General features: G+C 36.1%; 1 protein-coding gene across 1 annotated transcript in view; it reads left to right on the forward strand.

The window, feature by feature from the left end:
* The window catches only part of LOC149089414 (uncharacterized), an 87,734-nt gene extending 65,198 nt beyond the window's left edge, over window positions 1-22,536 (forward strand). The window contains exons 10-18 of the mRNA XM_089238327.1: window positions 484-628; window positions 823-885; window positions 3,802-3,975; window positions 7,456-7,521; window positions 9,848-9,925; window positions 10,486-10,569; window positions 12,943-13,002; window positions 19,237-19,413; window positions 21,251-22,536. Coding sequence (XP_089094453.1) covers window positions 484-628; window positions 823-885; window positions 3,802-3,975; window positions 7,456-7,521; window positions 9,848-9,925; window positions 10,486-10,569; window positions 12,943-13,002; window positions 19,237-19,413; window positions 21,251-21,487 — 1,084 coding nt within the window. The 3' untranslated portion in view covers window positions 21,488-22,536. The remainder of the gene's footprint in view (window positions 1-483; window positions 629-822; window positions 886-3,801; window positions 3,976-7,455; window positions 7,522-9,847; window positions 9,926-10,485; window positions 10,570-12,942; window positions 13,003-19,236; window positions 19,414-21,250) is intronic.
* The last annotated feature ends 265 nt before the right edge of the window (window positions 22,537-22,801 follow it).

The raw sequence follows: 22,801 nt of genomic DNA on the forward strand, positions 1-22,801 counted from the left end.
CAGAAACTTCACAAATCTGTGTTTTTTTTCAGACTTCACACATTTTTTTCCATAATTGATATTATCCACCTTAACTCAAAAACAGTTCAAGATAGGACAGGGTTGGTAGATTGTTTCATGATCCACTTGAACTCATCTATCACTCACACCGCTTTCGTTTGCAGAATAGGTAGGATTCACTCTGCATATCATTCATTTATATTACTTTCATTTATGCAACTCATTTTGTGGCATACATGTCAGTTATGGGTTGCAAAAAATGTGTTATGACATTCCTTAAGAACCAGTGAGGTAAGAAATATTGGTGCTTACTTAAGAACATGTGACATAGGTAGTATAAAATTGTATTCTTTTTCAAAATTATAAGCAGGCCTGGCAAAGGTTTTTTTTTTTTCCCCTCAGCAACTTGGTATTGATTTGTGAGTTTGGTTTTTGTTGTGTGTTTACTATTTTCATGAATGTATGTCCCTGTTTCACTTATAGAGGTATGGTCAGAAGTTTATGGTCCGGCTCTCTCATTGCCCTTCCATCTGGGGCTGGTGTGGCTATGTCACTGCTGCAAGGAAATGGGGCATCACTTGTGGGCGTTGCAATATCTGCTTCTTTGCTGCCACCAACTGTTAATTGTGTATGTGCTAGCATTTCTAAAGTCATTAATAAAGGCATCTGACATTTTCTTTACAGTAATCAAAATATGACATAATTCCCTTTAAAAACACTGTTTAATAATATCAAACATTTAATTTCATTCAATGACATTATAAAACAATTTTACAATGCAGACTCCACAGTGATTTAAATTTGTTATTTATATTTTTGTAGGGACTTTTATGGGGTCTGGCAGCTATTAAAACTGTTAGAGGTCTTTACCAACATCATTATGTGGTAAGTGTTTGTTTGTAGTTACTACAGTCGATGCTCGTTATGATGACCCCACGTTATAGTGACCATTACATTACAGTGACTGGTAGGATAAATCCCAAATGGTTTCATAAAACGACTGTTATATATGTTTTACTTTTAATATAATGACTGTTTTCGACGAACGAAGGGGGGGGGGGGGTCTTTATATCGAGCATCAGCTGTGCTTATTATTTTGTAAAGATACCAAAATTTTCACCACCTTAAACATAATTTAAATGTTTATCTGAATGAGAAGGAAATGTTAACAATCATTTGCCAATTATGAAAAATGTATAGATTTTTTTTCCCATCATAATAAATGATACAGTATAGTAGGCAGGGCCACAGCCAGAAATTTCTTTTGGAAGGGGGGGGGGGGGTCCAAAGTGTAGAGCAATAGATTTGAAGTTTTTATTTTTTTTTATTTTCTCACATTCCGAGGGGGGGGGGGGGGGTCAGAACCCCAACTTGCTCCCCAGTGATGATCATCTACCACTGTGAAGGTTGCTGTTGCGATCCCAGGTTCAAACCCGAGGGAGGGTATAGAAAATATATTTTCTCTAACAAGCCTGAGGTGACCATTGCTAGACAGTTCTTTCATTTTCAATCCATCTCATTAATCATAGTAAATTTCAATATAGTGATATGGCCAGAGTTGGTGTTTGGTGAAGTAGAACCCCCAGTTCCCCCCCCCCCCCATACTATGATCTTGATAGCGAGACATCTTCATTGACAACTTCTTCAGTTTGTGGGTCAGATGTGTGAGATGGCTGCTGCTTTCGGGCCACAAACTGGTGCACTTATTGTGTTATGTGGATTTATACTTTTTTTACAAGCATCTTTTGCAGACCAGATTGAACTCTTCAACACCAGTCTAGCTTTCAGACCAAAGGCTGTGCATCCCTGCATTATAACATCATTGATTTGAGTCTCAAAAGTTTGGGATTTTTGACAATCCAAGCTTCTAGAATTTTTAGAAATTCCTTCTCACAAAAAACCTATTAGCTTCCCTAATAAAGAAAAAGGCTTAACAGCTTAAATCTGGGTCTTAACAGCTTAAATCTGTAACGAACTAATAATGTAGTAGTATGTGGGGAATCAGTCAAAGCCAACCACAGGATCAAGGTTGTCAAGGATACATAGTTAGTTGGTTTTGGAACGTGATGATGAATGGCTGCGCTTGTTGTTAAGAGAGAAAAGTTTTTTATGTTAATTTACTATGTAGTCCTGCTGTATGCATTTTCAATAAAAGATATTTTTATAAAAGGTGTCATCACTCCTGCCATCCACCACCTATAATTAAGTACTGTTACCCAGCGGTTAGTTGCATGAGCCTTGATAACAGACTTAACTCGATGGAAGCGTTCTACTTGACCATTTGCTTCTCTGGAAAGTATGATGTGGTCCTCTGGCAATTGGTTCCCAAGAACTTTGTTAGAGCTTTGAACAAAAAAGATTCAAACTGGACACCTTGATCTGAGATGATTCTGTTAGGTGAACCAAACTGAGCAACCCATCCAGCATAGAAAACCTTGGCCACAGTGTCAGCAGAGCTATCCGGCATAGGGAAGGCTTCAGGCCATTTAGAGAAGCAATCCACACAGATGAGGCAATATTTGTAGCCTTCTGATGGAGGCAAAGGGCCTACAATATCAATGTTTACGTATTCAAACCTGGCATCGGGGGGGGGGGGAGGGGGGAATTCCCCATGTGGGCTCTTTGTATGCAGACTCACTTTAGACTTCTGACAATTAATGCCCAAGTGGTCATGTCAGACTTCAATGCTGGCCACACAAAATGCTCTTTGATTTGGTCTGGCTTTGGGTATTCTGCGATGACCGACGCCTTCTCTGGAAGAGGTGCAATGCTGGTTGCAGAGGTCATATGACCCAAAAATCTAGCTGATGGTTGCCCCAGAACACATTTGGCAGCGTAGAGGCAAACTCCAAATTCAGAAAAGCGTTTGAATACTTGGTGCAAATGTTCCTTATGCTCTTCAAGTAATAATAATAATTCATTGACACAAAAGTTAAAAAACATGAAAGGGGAAAAACACAATGAGATGAAGGAAGTAAATAAATGCAGATTTCTCCATTATAGTGATCCAAGAGATCTAAATGATCTATCCATGACCGTTGAATTATAAGAACAAATCAGGTCAGAATAATTATAAATACATACATCCAAGGAAAACAAATTAGGACGATTATATACTTTTTTTCACGCAAAATTTTTACTTTCACCCCCCACCCAACCCAGCTTATCAGACAGTAAAACAGCCATGTTAGTTCTAATCCACTGTGGTGATGAAATCAGAATAGCAACTTTCTAAAGGGACCTAATCTGCATTCCATCCATCCAATAATCACATTAGTCAGAAATGTTTTATTGCATTATTTTTTCCTTGTGAAGTATAATATTAAGCAGATTCTGAATTAATGTGCCCATTTTTCAGCAGATTATTGTGAAAGTTCAAATTGTTGGGCATTAAATCTGTGCTCAGATGGCAAAATGTCCTAAGTCACTTTTTTAAAATTTCACGATTGCAAATTTGTAAATAATATTTTGCTAACATGTGGTACTGTGGCTTTTTGAATTATTGCAATTTGTCTCTGTTGTATATTCATAAATTGAAAGAGAAAGATGAAATTTTGCCACTTTACAAAATTTTAATGAACAAGACTCCGGAATGTGAACAACTGAATTTTTTGGGAAAAGTGACTTATGACATTTTGCCATCTGAGCACAGAAATGTTCATCAGCATAATTTGTGTGTTACTATTGAGCAAAGTTCACAAAAATTAACAAATACAATTTCTATTTGCCACTTGGTTCTTGCTACAGTATCTATTTGATTTTATGAGTATAAAACTGTATTTTGTTCATTTGTTTTATCAGGTTTATGATATATACAATCATACTGTGAAACCAGCCTTATTGCCACCTGATACTTACACTCCTACTTATTATCCACTCATGGACAAAGAATGTGCTGTACTTGGAATCATAAGTTTTCTGTTGACAGTTATCAATATTATATGCATCATTATTTCAGCACTTGTCATTCTAAAGGTAATGAATTGTTATATTGTATTCATCTTCAAAACTTTAGTTGGCGCTTGTTGTTATGACCACGCACTATAGTGACTGCTCTATTACAAAGACCAGTATGATAACACCCAAATGATTTCATATTGCTCATGAGCTGCAACAGCGACACAACTCAAAAATGGCTAGTTTTAAATTATTGAATATTTTTCCACATTTTTTAATATCTTTCCCCCGGTAGCAAATGGTGGCACATTTTGAATGGTTCAATATTTTACCTCCAGGTGGCAGAAGTGTCACAGTTCTGGTCACACTCTGGTTTGTCATTTCATCGAAGGAAAATTTTAAACTCATTTATTCCAAAACTGACAATTTTTAGTTGTGCCATTGTTTCAGCCCATGAGTGATATAATGATTACCATTATATCACTCACAGAGAAAAAGTTCCAAAATACTGCTTCTTTTGACTTTCTCAGGGCATACTAACCCTCTTTCATGTTGGCAGAATAGCTGCTATAAATTCCTAACATTTTATGCTGCTCTCAGCCTGCAACTTAGTAACTACACAAAGAAAATTTTGGGCATCAATATCAATTTTTTAATCGCCATGACAACCCATTTAGCCCTCCCTGTATGTTTTCCTTTCAATATAATGACCATTTTGGTGGAATGGTAGGAATTATGGCAAAATTATGAAAGCATTGAAATATTGTCTGAGGCTTTCATGGCCGGCGTTAAATGACTTGCAAACGGTTTCCGGGTTATTAGGCCATGGTCTATAGTTTGTTTCAGGTTAACTTTGCAGTGGAGAGAAAGGTAGAGAGTGTATTCCTTCGCCGCAAAATATAGTTCCCATACATCGGAGGTTTCTGATGATCATTTATATAGAATATTTCAAATTTTTTTATGATTTTGAAAAAGATACTGAAAAAGTACCGTTTTGAACCAATGTATATTCGTTTAAAATTTTTAAATTAGAAAAATATTGGTTACCATTATCAAAAATCCATGGCGAGCTCAAGAGCATTTTGGCGCGATTTCCAAGAAATTTTCCCCGCCAATATCACTATCGTGCTTGCTTTTTTTTTTGATTGCTCAGAGAGAGAGAGAGTTATATATATATATATTATATCGTCATTTTGTTGAATTTTTTCCGATACAATTTTTCATTCAGTTTTGCATGTAGTTATAGGCCTACACACCCAGACGAATATTCAATCTGGTTTTTTTTTCTCGCGAAAATAACCTCCAACGAATTCAGATATTCACTCATAGATTACAGGAAGTGTCCCTCTTCCACGACAGCGCCGATACCGTTGTGAGAGGATATCTTTATGGGGGTAGGTTACGGTTCCAGACCACCCCTCCCCCTTTTTTTTATATCTATTTCTTGCCGTGTTCGTAGGATAGGGGTGGTTTCTGAATTCCAATAGCCAATAGCGGAGGGTGTTGACATAAGTAATGTCTATTTTTCACCCACGCCAACTTCCTCCCCCACAGCAGAGTCTGTTCCTCCAGATGACCCTTCAGTGTCTCTCCAGATAAATATAAATAAGCGAGAGAGAGAGACCCACAATGGTTTAGGCTTGCAGTGTATTTTTTTTCTTCTGTGACAGTTGTATCTTGCTTTTCACCAGAGATAGACACGCTAAAACGTTCTCCGTTCTTTTTGGCAATAATGCATAAAGCACGTTATTGAAAAAGAAGAGGAATTTTGGATTGCAGGTGGCCTGATGGAACACATGTTGGAGCAACAACAATTAATAAGTAATAGAGAATCAGATAGTTCTACAACGTCAAGTGAGGATTCCATAGAATGGGAATCCGTGAAAAATGACTAAAACTGTAGTGATAATAAGTGGCATCGACGTATACCGTGCGTTTGGGTGGGTGAGCGACGGAAATTTCGGCAAGAAAAGTGAGTAAAAGAATTCTAAATTTTTCCTTATCATTTTTATTATTATTATTTGGGGCTATTCCCAAATTCAAACGTGAAAACCGAGTTAATAGGAGATACTAAGATACTTTTCAATTAAAAAAAATGATTTCAAAAACCACAACTTTGATTTCTGAAAGTATCGACAATGATTTTTTTTTTTCATTAGCTAATTTTTTCTACAAGCATTACGTTACACGTAAAAAATATTTTTTTCTGCGAGATTGGCGAGAATCAGCCATACCTCACCGAGGCCGCGCATCGATACATAGGTTAAGAGGCTTTCGTTGTCATGGCAACGAGTGATGCGGTTCCCTCGTAGCTTCCTCTTCACTGCAAAGTTAACCTGAAACGGACTATAGGAGATTTTCTTCCTGACATTTCGCCCACATCTGTGGCAGGCATCATCTGAGGTTAATTCGACGTAAGTCTCCGTGGCAAGTGAGAAAGGCTTCGTACATCTACTGTCATCGACTTGTTCTCTATATGCATTTCTGAGACTTGATCGGCCGCAGAAGAACTGCATTGGTTGGCTTGTGTGGATGTGTTGTGCGCCGATTGGCTGCAAGTGGTGTCTGGCGACGATTGGCTGTCGAGGTCATTTTCTCTCTGGCATTCATCGGGGGCACATCTCAACTCTCTGCGGCGCTGAAGTACCGGGACCCAAGTGGGATGCACCTTCATCGTCTCCTCCTTTCGATTCATGTTGTGGTGCTAGAATATTTCAATAGCTTCTCTATGAAGATGAGCATGGTAGTGCACCTCCGACGATATTACCTCGGTCTTTTCAAATTTAATTTTGTGGCCGGTTTCCCACATATGTTCTGCAACGGCTGAACTTTCCGTTTTACCCAGGCGGCAGCTCCTCTGGTGTTCCTTTATTCTTGTAGCATAGGAACAACAAAAAGAAGTACTGCCGCGGAGACTTACGTCGAATTAACCTCAGATGATGCCTGCCACAGATGTGGGCAAAACGTCAGGAAGAAAATCTCCTAGACCATGGCCTAACACGGAAACCGTTTGCAAGGCATATGAAAGCGTTGATTTTACAAACACCTCATGAAGGGCAAAAGTTTAATTTTTTTATTTGTTAAATATTTTGCTGCATTTTTCTCTTAAAATAACTATCTTGATTGGTGATTGTATGTGAATTTAAGATGCAATCTATCTATCTATCTATATCTATATATATACATATATATATATATCTGTCTGTGTATATTTTATGTTCTTTATACAAATCTACGATTTCACACCAGTCGCCCCCAAATTTTGCATGTATACTAAAAAGGGGCCAACTTGAATGATAGGCTACTTTAAAGATTCATTAGGGCTGGGCAAATGCCCAAAATTGGCCAAAAACTGTGGGCAACAATGGTTTGTGAGCCTTAACAGTGAATTTTGAAAGGTTTACTTTTATTACAGTTGGTTCCCTACAATGCATTTTAAACATATGTATGCCTTTATAATGGTTTGTCACTTCTTTAATCCTGCCAGTATTTGGAGAAAACCAGAGCAGCACCTGGTATTGTAGCTGGTTATACATAATTTTTTAATTTATATTTCAGATCAAGGAAGTTGCACCTAATACCACTGAACCGGCCGTTTCAAGATTCTGGAAGCATGATGTAAAGGTGAGTGTCTGGTAAAGTCTAGATTTAGACATTTCTTAGATTCATTGATTGAGTGAGAAAGAATTTTCCTCCTGTATTTTTTATTGTTAGAAAAGTTGTCACACATTCTTAGCATAAAATATTATACTTTGTATTATTGTTATACTTTGTGCAGCAGTTTCTATAGAAGATAAATATTTCTTGAGTGATTAAAAAAGTTAATTTATTGGCTATGAAAATCATAGTACAGTGGATGCCACTTGTTGCATTCACTTTTTCCCTATAAGTTATCGTTATCAACCTGCAGATTACGTAGGAAAACACCATACTAGAGAACAGCTCTAGAGACACAATCTCTAGTGTGGTGCTGTTTTGGCTCAGGAATGCTTTGACTGCTCGTTTTTTGTACAAGTGATCTCAAAGTGCACATCACGGCTCCTCGCAGTGTCGCCAAACTTTGTCAGGGGGTATAAATATTCATATGTGCCTGTTCATTGCATCGATGTGGTTGTTTGTTAGGCTGCTCTGGGGAGCTGTAAATGAGCATTGACTAGGGCAAGGAAGCTATGGGTGAGGAATGTTTCAGACCCACTGCTGTATACCTGTAACTGTTCTCCGTTCTGTTATCAGAATTGTTTCACAGACTTCACTTTTATGCAAAGTACACGAGACTGGATATGAAGCAAAGATAATTGGAAAGAAAAGTCACATTCCTCTTCGGAGGAATCAAACCACCAACCTTGCGCTTTCTAGCCACGTGTTCTACCATTAAATTACAGAGGATAGGCATTTTCTTTCCTAAGAACACTGTGTTCCTTTGGGCTGAAATGAATGCTCAATAGACAGCCTCCTAATTCAGCAGCAGCTCATAACGATATTAGACTCCAGATAGTGACATAGAATGAAACGATGAATCTCTCCACTAATTGTGCAAAACACAGATGACTGGATCCAGTCATCTGTGCTTTGCGCAAAGACTTTGCTCAGCCCAAAGGAACACATTGTTCTAGAAAAGAAAATGTCAGTCCTCTGTAGTTTAATGGTAGAACACGTGCCCGGAAAATTCGAGGTTGGTGGTTTGATATAGCCAGAAACATTGACGCTGTTTTGGTGCCAAGTTTGTCTCTGATAAAGAACACCTTAAATTTTTAGGTTGTTTATTTTCTGTCTTTTCTATAGGATTAGACCAGTGTTTCTTAAAGTGTACACTGCAACTCTTAGGAGTGTCGCCAATATTTTGTCAAGAACATTGTTGTGAGCGGTTAACAATCGTAATATTCATGATTTCCTATTTAGTGCTTCAAAGTTGTTCTGTTTTAGACTATTCTGGGGAGCCGCAAATAAACGTTGTCACAGCAAGGAATCCATGGGTGGCAAAAGTTTGAGAACTACTGCTCCAACTCATCAGTGTTATCAGCTTCTCATGAATCATGATTCACACTTTAGGAACCACTGTAGTAGGGTAATAGACGTAAAGAAAGAAAACTCTTTTCAGATAGTTGTATCAAAGGGGTGGCAAAAGTTTATTCATCTCAGGCAGCAAATTTTTTAGAATCAGCCCTGCTGATACTCATGCAACAGATAGGTCAAGAAATATTGTAGGTTTTTTTTGCCATTTCCATTTTCTCTGAAAAGAAATCCTAATGTTGCTTGCGTGAAATATTTTTACACACTCATTCATGAATTACACAAGTGACCACAAAATGGGGAGAGAGATCCACAGCCATCCTCAAGCTTTTACTTTAGAATTTTTGCATTGTCATTGTCTCTTTCAAAGAGAAGTTTGAAAAGGGTATGGTGGGATGAAGGGAAGAATACATGCAACACCATTAAACTAAATATTAGAAGATAACCATTATGATATATATTTTGGAGATGGATAAAGCAGGAAAAGAAACTTTAACAAAAGGAATTCTGTCTACTTATTTCTGGGATCATTCTTCATATTCATTGCTATTCTTTAAAGATTTATCGTCACCTCAGAAACCATATTATCGTAGCTATTCTTCACTATTTTGTGTATTTTTAATTCAGAATAAGAATAACTTCCAGTAACATGCTAATCTCCTTAATACAAATTCAAAGTCACTCTACTTTAAATAAGGTCTGACCACAATGCTCTCTACAATATTATAACACTTGATGTGTATATAACAATAACATGATCGTCACATATTCCCAAGAGATCTGTAAGATCTGTCCAGGGAATTTGTTAGTAATGTTTGTTCACATTTTCATCAATGTAGTTTCAAATAATTGAAATACAAATCATCTTTTCATCAAATGCAATAGTGTTTTTATATGGTATGAAATAAATGTATTGTTTTTTTTATATCGCAAATGAAAGATTGCCAGAGACTATAATAAATCACTTGGCAATGCTGATGGTGAGCAACTTGGCAAGCAGTTCCTACAAGAGTGGGCTGTAAGTATGACAAAATATTTCTTTTCATTCAATATATGCATGTAGGCAGAGGTGTACGACCTTTAGGGGAGGGACATAAAAGGCTTGGGGGACGGGCACTAAAATTTTCTTTACAAGAAATTTTCAGTTACCACCCTTCAAAAAGCATTTAAATTAACAGAAATGTAAAAAAAATTAAATTGATTAATATAGCATATAAACAGTATTTTCTTTCAATATTTAAATTTTTTTACTGAAACATTAATTTTTTTTCTACTTTTTGGCCAGCTTAGGAAAGAGGCACAGGCTCTCTGGTCATCTTCCTGCCTATGCCTCTTCATGTAGAAAATTATGTGAACTAATCTCAAATATGTCAAAAATTCTTGTCTTGTTTATCCCAAAATAATATTTTGGTTGTAAAAAATAGTTTTTCTTTTTGGTTTTTACTTATATCCCCCATAAATTTCAAGATTTTGTTTACTAAAACTGAAGATTACAGAAATATATTGTTTGCAATTATTATATTTTTGTGAACGTAGTTCTGATATTTGATATGACTGTCATTTTTTTAACATCTGTAGAATTTGAATGGTATGGATCCAGACACTGTTTTGAAGCCTGGTAATGAAGCATCACAACTGCAAACACTAATGGATATTGTTGAAGTGAGTAAAATTACATGGTCTAAGATAGTGGTCAGCAACCCATCAATTACGACCTCTATTTTTATCTGTTCTGAAACCTTTTTTTTTCCTTCTTCAAATACCTGTGATACAAGTTTCTGAAAACAAATTAAGAAGATACTTTATGTTTTGTTTGAAAAGTAATATGATGGTAGATTTTGGTAAGATTTAGGGATATAATGTATAGGAACATGGGAAAAGTAGGGGCACACATTTAAGGTAACCTTTGGCAAGCATAAGAGGTAATTGAGTATCTTGCCAGTTCACTTTGGTTGAAGTTTTTTAAAATTCCAAAATGCCAAGCATTTTTTGATGATAATCACATTTGAACTGCACAAATACAGGGTGTCCAACCTAAAGACATGCAAAAGTAATGGCTTGTAGTGAGAGAAACACACATGATTACTTAAAAAGGGAAGTTCGAAGCGGGCAAATCTTAAAGTTTATTTGCAGGTTAATGAAGTTCAATGTGGGCATCTTTAGTGGCTATGCAGATGTTCAAATGGTAATTGATCTCTTGCCAAGTTTTTTAGTGAAATTTGAGGTGTTATTAAATTAGCTGCTGCAGACACCATTTCAAATCATGTAGGTGGTTTCATATTTCACTCATCATCATACATTATGTTTACCACATATCACGGATTTAAATTCAGCTAGCCTCAGTGTACACTGAACCAATGCTGTGGCATCCACATGCTACTATTTCTTAACCACACATACATCTTGTAAACATTTCTCTGAGAAACTTTTTATGAATTGGTGCATGTCAGAATGTGGCATGTATGTGTTGTTATACATCATCAAATTTTTCCGAGAAATACCTGTGATGTGTTCCAAAAGTGTTGCCATCTGTCTTCCAAATTTGGAAGCAAACAACTCGACTGTTCATTTTGCCTGTATGATATATTACATATGAATTTTAGATACTGAAGAACTGATCTCTCTCTCGCTCTGTGGCAAGATTTTTTTAAAATGAATATCATCTCTGATTTGTACCTTGTAGTTGAAAAATTACAGAAAACCAACTTTGGCTGACCAAATCATCCCCATGCTGAATGAACGAATGCCAGAACTTTGCCACTGGACTTATCCCGTTGCCGAGATCTCTTCTTCCAGCCCAGCTTCGTGGCAGAGTCTGGAACACTTTATTTTGTGTCAAAAAAAAAACAAAACCATACAAAATTTTTACAACATATTTTCCCCGGACAATTGGGTACTATCGCGATTAACAAATTTTTTGGTGATTACAGACAAGATGGGATTGGAAGTTGGAGAAGTTACAGGGTTTAGTTAAGATGAATGTACACATATTAGGATGGAGGTATGTTTTAAAAGCAATTGAGCCCCCCCCCCCCATGCCATCTCATCTGTTATCTTACACTTGCCATATTATATACACAGTATACAAAAAGAAAAAGGAATGAGAATCTTATTGTGAAATAAAAAATATATATATATATATATCCATCGGAGTGATTCATCTCGCTTAACACCTTATTGGTGAGCAGATGGGCTTGATAACTTGCGGACTAGAAGCCAGCATCAGTTTTATTGGGTTGAGTTTACTCGCTCCGGTGGATTTAATGGAAATATACAAAATAGAAGTATTGTGTGGGGGAATATATACAATTAGGGGGATCACCCGTGGCATCTCGCTTAGCACCTTAATTGGTGAGCAACATGAATACGACAATATGAGTACGCACGTGTGAATAGATAACTTGAATAGAGGAAAGAGAAATACACATATACACACATTTATATACATATATATAACTGCCAGGTCGAGTCGTCTCGCCCTAACCCTATTTTGGTGAGCAATGTGGGCTTGGTTTAAATGGGGGATTGTCTGGAGAGAGCCTTAGCTAAGGATCAGGTCATCCCCATGCTGGAAGTGAGCGCAACCGCTGTGAAATGTATCTCATAGCAGCTGTTGGTAGTGCCCATGCATTATCTTGGTAGCAAGCTTTTATGAAAATAGTTAGCGCAATCTCCCTATCAACCATGCAGAACTTTAATAAATAAGCGTGAGTGTGTGTGTGTGTGTGGTTCTCTCAGTGTAAGCCATTACTTTTGGGTGCTTTAAGCCTGGACACTGTATGAAAACCGATTTCAGATTCTCTGTAGTTCATTGTTTTCTTTAACACTGAATTTATAATTGCAGTAAGTGTTGTTCCATCTCCAATAATTTTACTTGTATTATCATGTTGATACAATATGTATTTGTTTTCCCATCTAAGCAAATTTTTTTTCATTTTTAATACCTTCAGTCGATTTCGATCAATCCATAATATGTTGAAAAGACTTTGTTTTTGCTGCTTATATTGTCATTTTTTTATGTCATTTTTTTTTCAGTCAGCAGAAGATGATGATGTGTTCAAATCCATATCTTTGAGTGCACCAGCACCACCAGAAGTGAGTTCTAATATCTCTTTCTTGAAATGTTGTAAAGTTTTTATTGCTGACGGATGTATCATATGAAATTGTGAGCGGAAATTATCGAAAAATTAGTAGTTGTAATGTGATATACAGGGTACCTTTCCTATGTAATATTATATGAAATACCCTACCAACTCTGTCCTATCCCAAACCGTTTTTGAGTTATGGTGGTTCGATTATGAGAAAAAAAATGTGTCACATTTGAAAAAAACCAGAATTTGTGGAGCTTTTGAAAGACTTGCATGCAAAATAAGCACATATTTGAAAGGCGAGTTACAAGTACTGAAAGATTGGTGAAGTTCAAAAGCGAATAGGAGCCAAAATTTTTAATCATCAATTCTGTAAACACCCTTGTAGCTACAAATTTACCAGAACCTTTTTCATTGTACCATCTTTCAAAAGAGCCTACAATGAACCATATTGGTGTTCATTCCAAGAGAAATTCAGCCTTTTGTTTGTAATGCATCACAGAAATCAGTGTTTGTCAAAGTAGATATTCGTCGAAAATGTGGATTCGGTAGATACAGATTTTGGTGACAATTTGATTTTGCAGAAAAAATCCGATAATGAGGCATTATCTTCATCTACAGGATTTCACTTGTATTTAATGACAAGCTTTAAGCACTGTGAGATTGGTGAAGGGAAAAATTGAATTGTTGCCAAAGCCTACTAAAATTACTTTAACGAATGCAGATTTCTGTGATATATTGCAATTAATAGACTAAATGTCTACTGAACTAGATCATAGATGTAGTTTATTGTAGGCTATTCCGGAAGCTGGTGCAATGGGTGTTTTTGCTAAATTTTACCGATTGTAGCTAGAAGGGTGTTTGCAGAATCAGTGAAAAACTTTTGCGACAATTTGATTTTGAACATCGCCAATCTTTCAGGGCTTGCCATTAATTCCAGTTATTTTGATGAAATTAGTATCATTTTATATGATCTTTTCTGTTCTTTTCAAATATGTGCTTAGTTTACATGTATGTCTTTCAGAAACTTTACACAGTTGAGCTAATTTCAGACTTGACACATTTTTTTCCCCATAAGTGATTATACACCATAACTTGAAAATTTTTTTCTAAAAGATGAATTTTGAAAAGAAAATTCACATTCCTTTGTGGGGTTAATTGAACTACCAACCTCCCACAGTTCATGTCTACACAGCACAATTCTCCTATTAAGCGTATACATATGTTCTAAGGCAGCTGTTCTCAACCGGTGTTCCGTGGAGCCTTTGGGGCTCCTTGTGCGCTCTCCAAGGTCTCCATGTAAGCTCGAGGAAAATAAAATAAAAAAAGTAAAATTTAAAAGACAATTCTGAATATTTTTAAATAGTGAAAATAAATCACTAACTCTGATGAATAATTTAAAAATTGGCCTACAGGGCTCCACCATAGAGTTTTTTTTAATTGTAAGGGCTTGGCGAGTTATAAAAGGTTGAGAACCGCTGTTCTAAGGGAAGAGAATGCCTGTCCTCTGTAGCTTATTGTGGAGCACTCGCCCAGACTGTGAGAGTTTGATGGCTTTATTCCCCACAGAGGATTGAATTTTCTTTCTGAAATTCACCTTTGTTTGATATCCAATCAATTTTATTTTGTACTGGAATAAAGGGTCATAGTATTACATCAGCATCGTTGGGGGAGGGGGTTCCTAATTTGCTGACTTTTGATGACAAGGGGGAGGGGGTTTGGATGATGCTTATGTTCATCAACCACCCTTTATAAAAGTATGAAATATTCTTAATGACATCCTGAACTGTGGTTTGTGTTCACTTGAACTAACAATCTCTCAATTGATAAGTCTCCTAGAGAGCCACTTTAGTGATCTCTAAATGTTTCGTGGATCCTTCAAGTGATCTAGAAATGTTTTTAGGCTGCTTAAGTACTCTCGAACTGTGCCACGCATCATTCAAGTGATCCATAACTATACCGCTGATCACTTATGTAATCTGAGAATGTGCCGGGGATAACTTCGGTGATGTAGAGTTGTACTGGTCACTTAAGTGCTCAAAAACTGTGCCAACTTTCACTCAAGGGATTTCTAAATGTGCCACTTATTGCTTAAGTGTTCTGGAACTGTGTTGCAGGTCACTTAAGTGATCTGTGAATGTGCCACAGGCCTACTTGTGTGATCTGAAAAATGTGCCATGGGTCTACTTGAGTGATCTGAAAATGTGCCATGTGCTGCCTAAATACTCTGAAATTGTGCCATGGGTCACCTAAGCGATCTGTAAATGTGTCGCTTAGTTCATTTTTACAAAATAAGGTTTGAGGGGACAGGCCACATCCGATAACCCCCGGGTCACATTTGGTCCACGAGCCAAAAATTTATCATTATATAGCTTAGAGGGTGAGTCACAATGAATTTTTGAAAAGGAAATTTTGAGTTCTTAGCCTTCAAATAGCATTGAAATTAACAGAAATTGATTATAATAACATATAAAAGTATTTTCTTTCGCAATTTTGATTTAAAAAAAAATGTTTTTTGCATTTAAAAAAATTATTTTTTGATTATTTGGGGGGGGGCACGAGCTCTCCCATATCCCCCTCCCCGTGTCCAGTCTATGATCACACCAATATGTGATAGGAGGTAGGGGGCAGAGATGACAAAATTTGCTGACAAGGGGGTCAGAGTTTTACTGACTTTTGCTGACAAGGGGGGGGGGGATCAAAAATGGCTGATAAATTGCTGATGTAATACTGTAATAGCCCCTAATATTCTGTTTTAGACAGATTTCCATTTCATAAAGGCGCACATCAAAGCACTAATCATTGATGGAGAACTATCTTTTGACACCATTAAAGACAGTTTTCCACCTCCATACAGTGTTCGTATTCATCAGGTTTCACTGTAATGAAGTATTTTTTTAAATTAATAATAACAGCTTTATTAGTAAAATATATACAGCCAAACCCTGCTATAACAAACTTCACGATACTCAAAATTTTATTAATTTGCATTTGGAGGATCAGCAGATTCAATATAATAAGAAAGCATTAATGAGGAAGGGCCAAAAATTTAGTTCTTTACAGGCCAGATTTGCTATAGCAGAGTTCAATTAAATCATATATGCATTTTAAATTAAGACCAGTTTCTTTTATTAACTTTTTCCAATATGGAGAAAATGGCACTTTTTCTTTATGAAACATACTCATAATACCATCTGAAAGAATGATCAAAATAATCTGTCTTTGTATTTTTTGCAAAATCTTTATGTAAATACAAGATGTACAGAAGACTGGATGTTGTGAAGATATTTATTATTTGAGATGTTAATTTTTTAAGGAAGGAAAAAACTCATCTCTGCCTCTACCGGGAGTCGAACCCGGGTCCCTCGATTGCCGGACGAGTGCTCTGACCACTAAGCTACAGAGGAGATAGAGATTTTCCTTCGCTAGAGCGTATATATGCCGAACGGAACCGTGCAATGGACGGTGAAACCGATCAGCTAATAGCTCATGGACGACGAGCCACCAGAGGGCTATACATATGACATGAACGTCGCTCTCCACTTGTTAATACAAGATGTACAGAAGACTGGATGTTGTGAAGATATTTATTATTTGAGATGTTAATTTTTTAAGGAAGGAAAAAACTCATCTCTGCCTCTACCGGGAGTCGAACCCGGGTCCCTCGATCCATCTTGTATTAACAAGTGGAGAGCGACATTCATGTCATATGTATAGCCCTCTGGTGGCTCGTCGTCCATGAGCTATTAGCTGATCGGTTTCACCGTCCATTGCACGGTTCCGTTCGGCATATATACGCTCTAGCGAAGGAAAATCTCTATCTCCTCTGTAGCTTAGTGGTCAGAGCACTCGTCCGGCAATCGAGGGACCCGGGTTCGACTCCCGGTAGAGGCAGAGATGAGTTTTTTCCTTCCTTAAAAAATTAACATCTCAAATAATAAATATCTTCACAACATCCAGTCTTCTGTACATCTTGTATTAACAAGTGGAGAGCGACATTCATGTCATCTTTATGTAAATAATACAATATTAGATCATGTAATAACATATTCATTCCATAGAAATTTATTTAATTTTTACCTATAACGGCAGTTTTCCAATAACGTATGAACATAGTTTTTATAATTTGAGATAACCAAAATATTCAAAACTTCTATGGAGCACTGTTTGAGAATTTGTTTTTTTTCTTTCAATCAGTGTTCTTCAACCTTTTTACAACTGTAGACCGGTGAAAGTGGTTGAACAATTTCATGGACCGACAAAAAATGATAGAATTAATTTGTGGACCAACCAAAACTGAATAAATGCAATAAATAATTTGAAGATCGTAGAAAGGAAATGTCTGGGAGAAATAAAATGAGAACTGGCAAAAACACTGTACAGGATAAATAGTTTGTGGACCGGGGGGAAAAAAAAGCAATAATTTATGGATTGGCAAAAAAAATGAATGGTAAAAATGAGTTCCCCCCCCCCCTCCCCCCGGACTGGCAAAAAATAAATAAATCGGATAAATAATTTTAGGATTGACAAAAATTAATACAGTCGGCCCCCCGTATTCGCGGGGGTTACGTTGCGGGAGTGACCGCGAATATGGAAATCCGCAAATAACAGAAACCATAGGTTTTTTATTGTATATCTCGTTTATTGAATATCATGAGAAAGAGCAGGGTGACGCAGAGGTAGAAGGGAATGTAAAAGAGGGTGCAGCGATTGTTGGCGATGTTTTCTGAAAGAATGTTGAGACTTTTCTGTTTGCCGTGTCTTCTTCATATCATTAAGTATGTTGGAGTATGTTGACAATGCTTCCTCTACTAATTTTTCTAGATGTGAAGAACTTAAAATAGAGGGATTTATGTTATGAAAATAATCTATTGCTGATTTCCAACCTTAAAACCAGGAGCTCACTTTCTTCCTCTTGCTCAACTTTTTTGCGGCATTTTCTTCCAAAATAGTGTAGTTTCGTCAGCGTTAAACACCTGGTGAGGTGCATAACATTTCTCTTCAATAATTTTCTACAAAGTCTTTCGAAATTTTCTAGCTGCCTCCTGGTCGGCAGAGGCTTGATCGCCAGTGCTTTTTACATTGCGCAATCCGAATCATTTCTTAAACCTATGAAACAACCTTTACTTGCATAAGATTCTGATGAAATAGACGTTTCACCAGCCCTTTTCTTATGGAAGAGTAAAATTTTTTGCATTTTCTGTTATAATATTGCAATCAATTGAAATACCTTTTTGTGTCAGTCTTGTACCCACAAAAAACAGAATTTCTGTACGTGAAACACATGGATCCCATAGGCGCTGCAAAGTTTTGACTGCCACAGGTGCAGCTACAGCTACGGCTGAACGAATTTCAGATTCCATTTTCTTGATATATCTCACCGAACATTCGTTGATTCCGTAATGGCTGACCACAGAAGGTATTGACTTCGCCAAGCAGTCAATATATCAAATTTTTCCTGTCAAGTTTTCACTTTTATTTACCTTTTCAAAGCATTATCAGTAGCACTAGAAGAATGAGCCATCCTAAACAAGCATAACTCAAATTTTGTAAACAAAACACGTGAACGACGATTGCTGAGTATTTTAAAGAAAAATTCCAATAAAGGAAAAAAAAACCTCGAATACGGAAACCGTGAATATGGGGGGGGGGGGGCGCGACTGTAAATGAAAAAAATACTTTGAGGACCAGCAAAAAATAAATGGCAGAAATATGTTTTGTGGACAGACAAAAATAAATAAATATAAGAAACACTTCATGAACCTTAAAAAAAAATCATAAATAATTTATGGACCAACAAAAAATAAACAGATGGGAGAAATAATTTGCCTACCTGATGACTGCTAAGACAGTTATGAAAACCGATATAGAGAGGGTATAATATTTATGGAATCTAAATTCACATTTAGCAGTTTTATGAATTGGGTGAAATGTTTCATTCAGTGGACCAGCAGCAGAAAAATATTGATTTAGATAGTATGCAGGCGGAAGTCTTCAGGGGCATCTCCAAAATGCATAAAGTATCGAATGAACCTAAATGAAATAATTAGATCATGCCACTTTCTCTCCCCCCCCCCCGCCCCAGTAAAAGTAGTAATTTACTGTTTAAATTGTTCTTTATATTTCTTATAGAAGAATATTGCTGAACCTTGTGGTTAACAACTTAAAATATTCAGTCTTCTGATGGCTATAACGTCATAATTATATTCATTTCTTCATTGATTTTTTATTTTTTTTGTAGAGAATGGCTCGCAGACTCAGTGTCTTGCCACCTGGTCTAGGATCTGGGCTCGGAGCTGGACTTGGTGGAGATGAACCTCAGTTAGGCGCACGGCTTCGGAGAGCGAGTATTGCAGCTAATAAGCAACTGCAGAAAAAGAGGAGGCAAAGCAGGGTCGCAGGACTCATGGAATCTCTGGTAAAGGATATTCTTATAATAATTTTCTATTTCAATATTGCCTATTTCAATGTACAACATAGTAATTTACTTTTTTGTTACATAAATTTCGTTAATGTGTCTATAGTTGGGGTCTCAATTATATAGGGTAAAAATAGGGGACATGGGTAACTGAAACATACTTAAACTGCGGGAATAATAATGAACTTTCAATGTAACAGCTATTGCAAAATGGTTCAAACAAAGTTTTTTTTTTCTGCATTTTGACTATTTTAAATGCATATCCAATGTGTTGATAAGGTTTTGTGAAATAACGATTAATGTATATATAAAGATAACTATTTATTCAAATGAAATAAATTTATATTCATTTTTTCTGGATGTATGTAGCATGTATTCTGCTCACTGTAAGCAAGTGATCGGAAGTCACATGATCAGGTTTTACTTACAAGCGAATTGAAAACGTCAACTTCTTGGCTGGCATACATTAAAAGTGTATATCCTCATGATCATTTTTAAAAAAAGCATGATGTGAAATTGATCAAACTCGCATTTTATTTATACATAATTGTCATTTGATAAGTAAGGTGAATCTATGAGATAGCAGCACGATCACTTTCAAATTGTTTTAGCATTGCTCCAAGTTGGGGTTGTAGTAGTTATTCTATAAATGTATTATGATAAGTATCGTGTGTGCAGTGAAAAAAAAAAATAAATAAAATAAAACATTTTTATTTAAAATAGTTGCAAGGTGGACAGATCAAAGCTGTATTGTAATAAGTTGATTGGGACTATGCATCATTAAAGATCATTATTTTTGCATCAATTAATTTAAATGGGCCTCGCATCCACAGAAGAAGAGCGCCTATTTTAGACCACCTCTCTACTTCACCAAACACCAACTCTGGCCATATTGTTAAATTGTAATTTACTGCCATTAATGAGTTGGGTTGGAAATGAAGGTGCCATCTATCAGTGTCCCAAGATGGGTGCCAGGTTAGTCACGATTGATCAAAAGTGAATGCTAGAGACTTCAAAAGAAAACTTGTCAATTTTGCCTCATAACCCTTGAAACTTTTGGAATTGATTTTTGGTTGTGAGTGAAACATGGATTCACATCTTTATATACCAGAGTCAAAACAATAATTGAAGCAGCAGATGGAGAATGGTGAAATGGCACCAAAAAGGCAAAGGCTGTTTTGTCTTTTGGAAAAGTGGCGGTCACATTTTATTTATTTATTTTTTTTGGATTCTTAAGACATTGCCTATATAGACTATCTCCAGAAGGGCTTTTTAAATTTGGCTAAGGGAATTGGAGAACATCTTGTCATAATTCTGAGAAATTCAAAAGAACAGCTGTAGATGAAACATAAAAGATTGGCGCACAAAAAAGCCCAACCTCATCAAGCCAATGCCACTTCTCACTGATACACTATTGAAATAGCCAAATTTCAGTAATTTGGCTTTGCACAAATCTCTCATCCACCAAATTCTACAGATTCGATCCTACGTGGCTTTTTCTTACTCCCAATGTTGAACATCAGTGCATATTTCCAAAGTTTCACTTGGAGGAAAAAAGTGTTCATCAAATGAAGAAGTCATTGCAGCTGTAAATAACTTATTTGAGGAGTTAAAAAAGATGCAATTTTCTGATGGGATAAAAAAATTTTAACATAATTGGAGAAAATATGTGGATCTTGAAAGAGATGTTGAAAATAAAGTATAATTTTCCAAAATAAAATGTTAATACTGTTTCTTATCTAACTTATCAAATGATCCTGGTTATTAGTGTTATAATGAGAATCAGTGTCTGTTTTGGTGTAAATAATGTTTTGCATGTTTGTTACTTCTCTTGAAGGCTGAAGATGAAGAAGCCTCACCAACACCTGCATCCAAGCCAAAGATTCCGGATGTCAATGTCAGTCGCTTCAATGTGTCTCCCGTTGAAGATGATACTCCACCACCATCAGTTTTAAGAGCTGCTCAACGCAGGCGAAGAAACAGTTGTTTCCCGACCAACAACCCGATGAACATGCATCAAAGTCTTTCACCTTCAAGAAGTATTGGATCGGAAAATGAAACGACTAACTTTTGAGTTACTCGAACACTACGAAACTTTCCATCAATCACCGAATCAATTACACTAGATATATATATACATGTATTTGTATACTTGCCATTAGGCATTTCAGATTTTTTTTTTCTGAAAAACTCAAATGGCTATTCGCTCAGCCAACCTAGCCTGAACTTCACAATTTCGAAAGAAAAGCTTGTTTGTAGTGACTTTTCCTTCTGAATATTTTGTGGTTTCGGCCCACGTCTACTGTTGGACAGTTTTAGACCTGCATATAAGGGGCACTGTGATGGACGTTTGATATGAAAATTGTGAGAAAAACTTGACTTTATGCATACGTTTATTTGTTTATCATGAGGATCTCGAAATGGTTTGTATGTAAAGTTTCATTTGCGTTCGATTTTGTCACAAAAAAAAACATTTTTACTTTTTCTTATCACCTTAACATCTCAAAATTTTGCTTGGCCAATACGGAATTCTTTCATAAAAGTGATATATTTCTAGGGTATAATAACCCAATACTCATGTTCAAAGGATTCTGTGGTTAATCAAAAATTAATTAATCTAGTTTTTAAAGGTTTTTTGGTCCATTTTTTAATACTTGTTTCACCTTACAGGAGTGATATGCATTACTTTTGTTCTGGGATTCAGGATATTATGTCACGTCTTTCTTTTTCTGTTAGCAAGTGTCTTCTAGTAAATTTATATTTGTGTCATAAATGTGATTTTTTATTGTATATACACTATCGTGCTTATATGAGCTGTCATTGCATTAATCAAATGTTTAGAAATTCGATACATGTTATTATATAAATTTCTCAAAACAAATAATCTATTTTCTATCAAGTGTTCTTTGCATACACGACTTAAATTTTGAAATTCTATCTGTATGTGTTTGTTTTGTGACGAGTTATTCAAGTTTTTCGAAATTTTTGTCATCTTAAAATCTCATTTGTAAGAAAAAAAAATCTTAGGGGATGTTATTGTACAAAAAAATTTTCTTCATGTTTTCGTGAAAATTGTGTGTGATGAATTTTCATTTGTTGGTTATTAAAATTTGTTTAAACCAGTTTGCTGCACTCTGAGGTTATTGGTTATGTTTTGATGCTATGATAATCATTAATAGCCTTAAAAATGTATGTGTTATCTGAACATAGTTCCTTGATATTTGTTGCAAGTCACTGTCCATTATTGCAGTAATTATGAATAAAAAAAATTTGAAATGTTTTCCAATAAAAAAATTTCATCACCCTTAAGTATTCTGGGATTATAGTTTCTGTTTATGTCTTCAAACAAATATGTTTTCACTAGTATGTAATTAAATGTGAATTAAAG

The sequence above is a fragment of the Pholcus phalangioides genome, unplaced genomic scaffold (genome assembly GCF_987345545.1).
Source record: "Pholcus phalangioides strain wild (caught in Gottingen) unplaced genomic scaffold, Ppha-v1.0 ptg000002l_1, whole genome shotgun sequence".
Taxonomy (NCBI): domain Eukaryota; kingdom Metazoa; phylum Arthropoda; class Arachnida; order Araneae; family Pholcidae; genus Pholcus; species Pholcus phalangioides.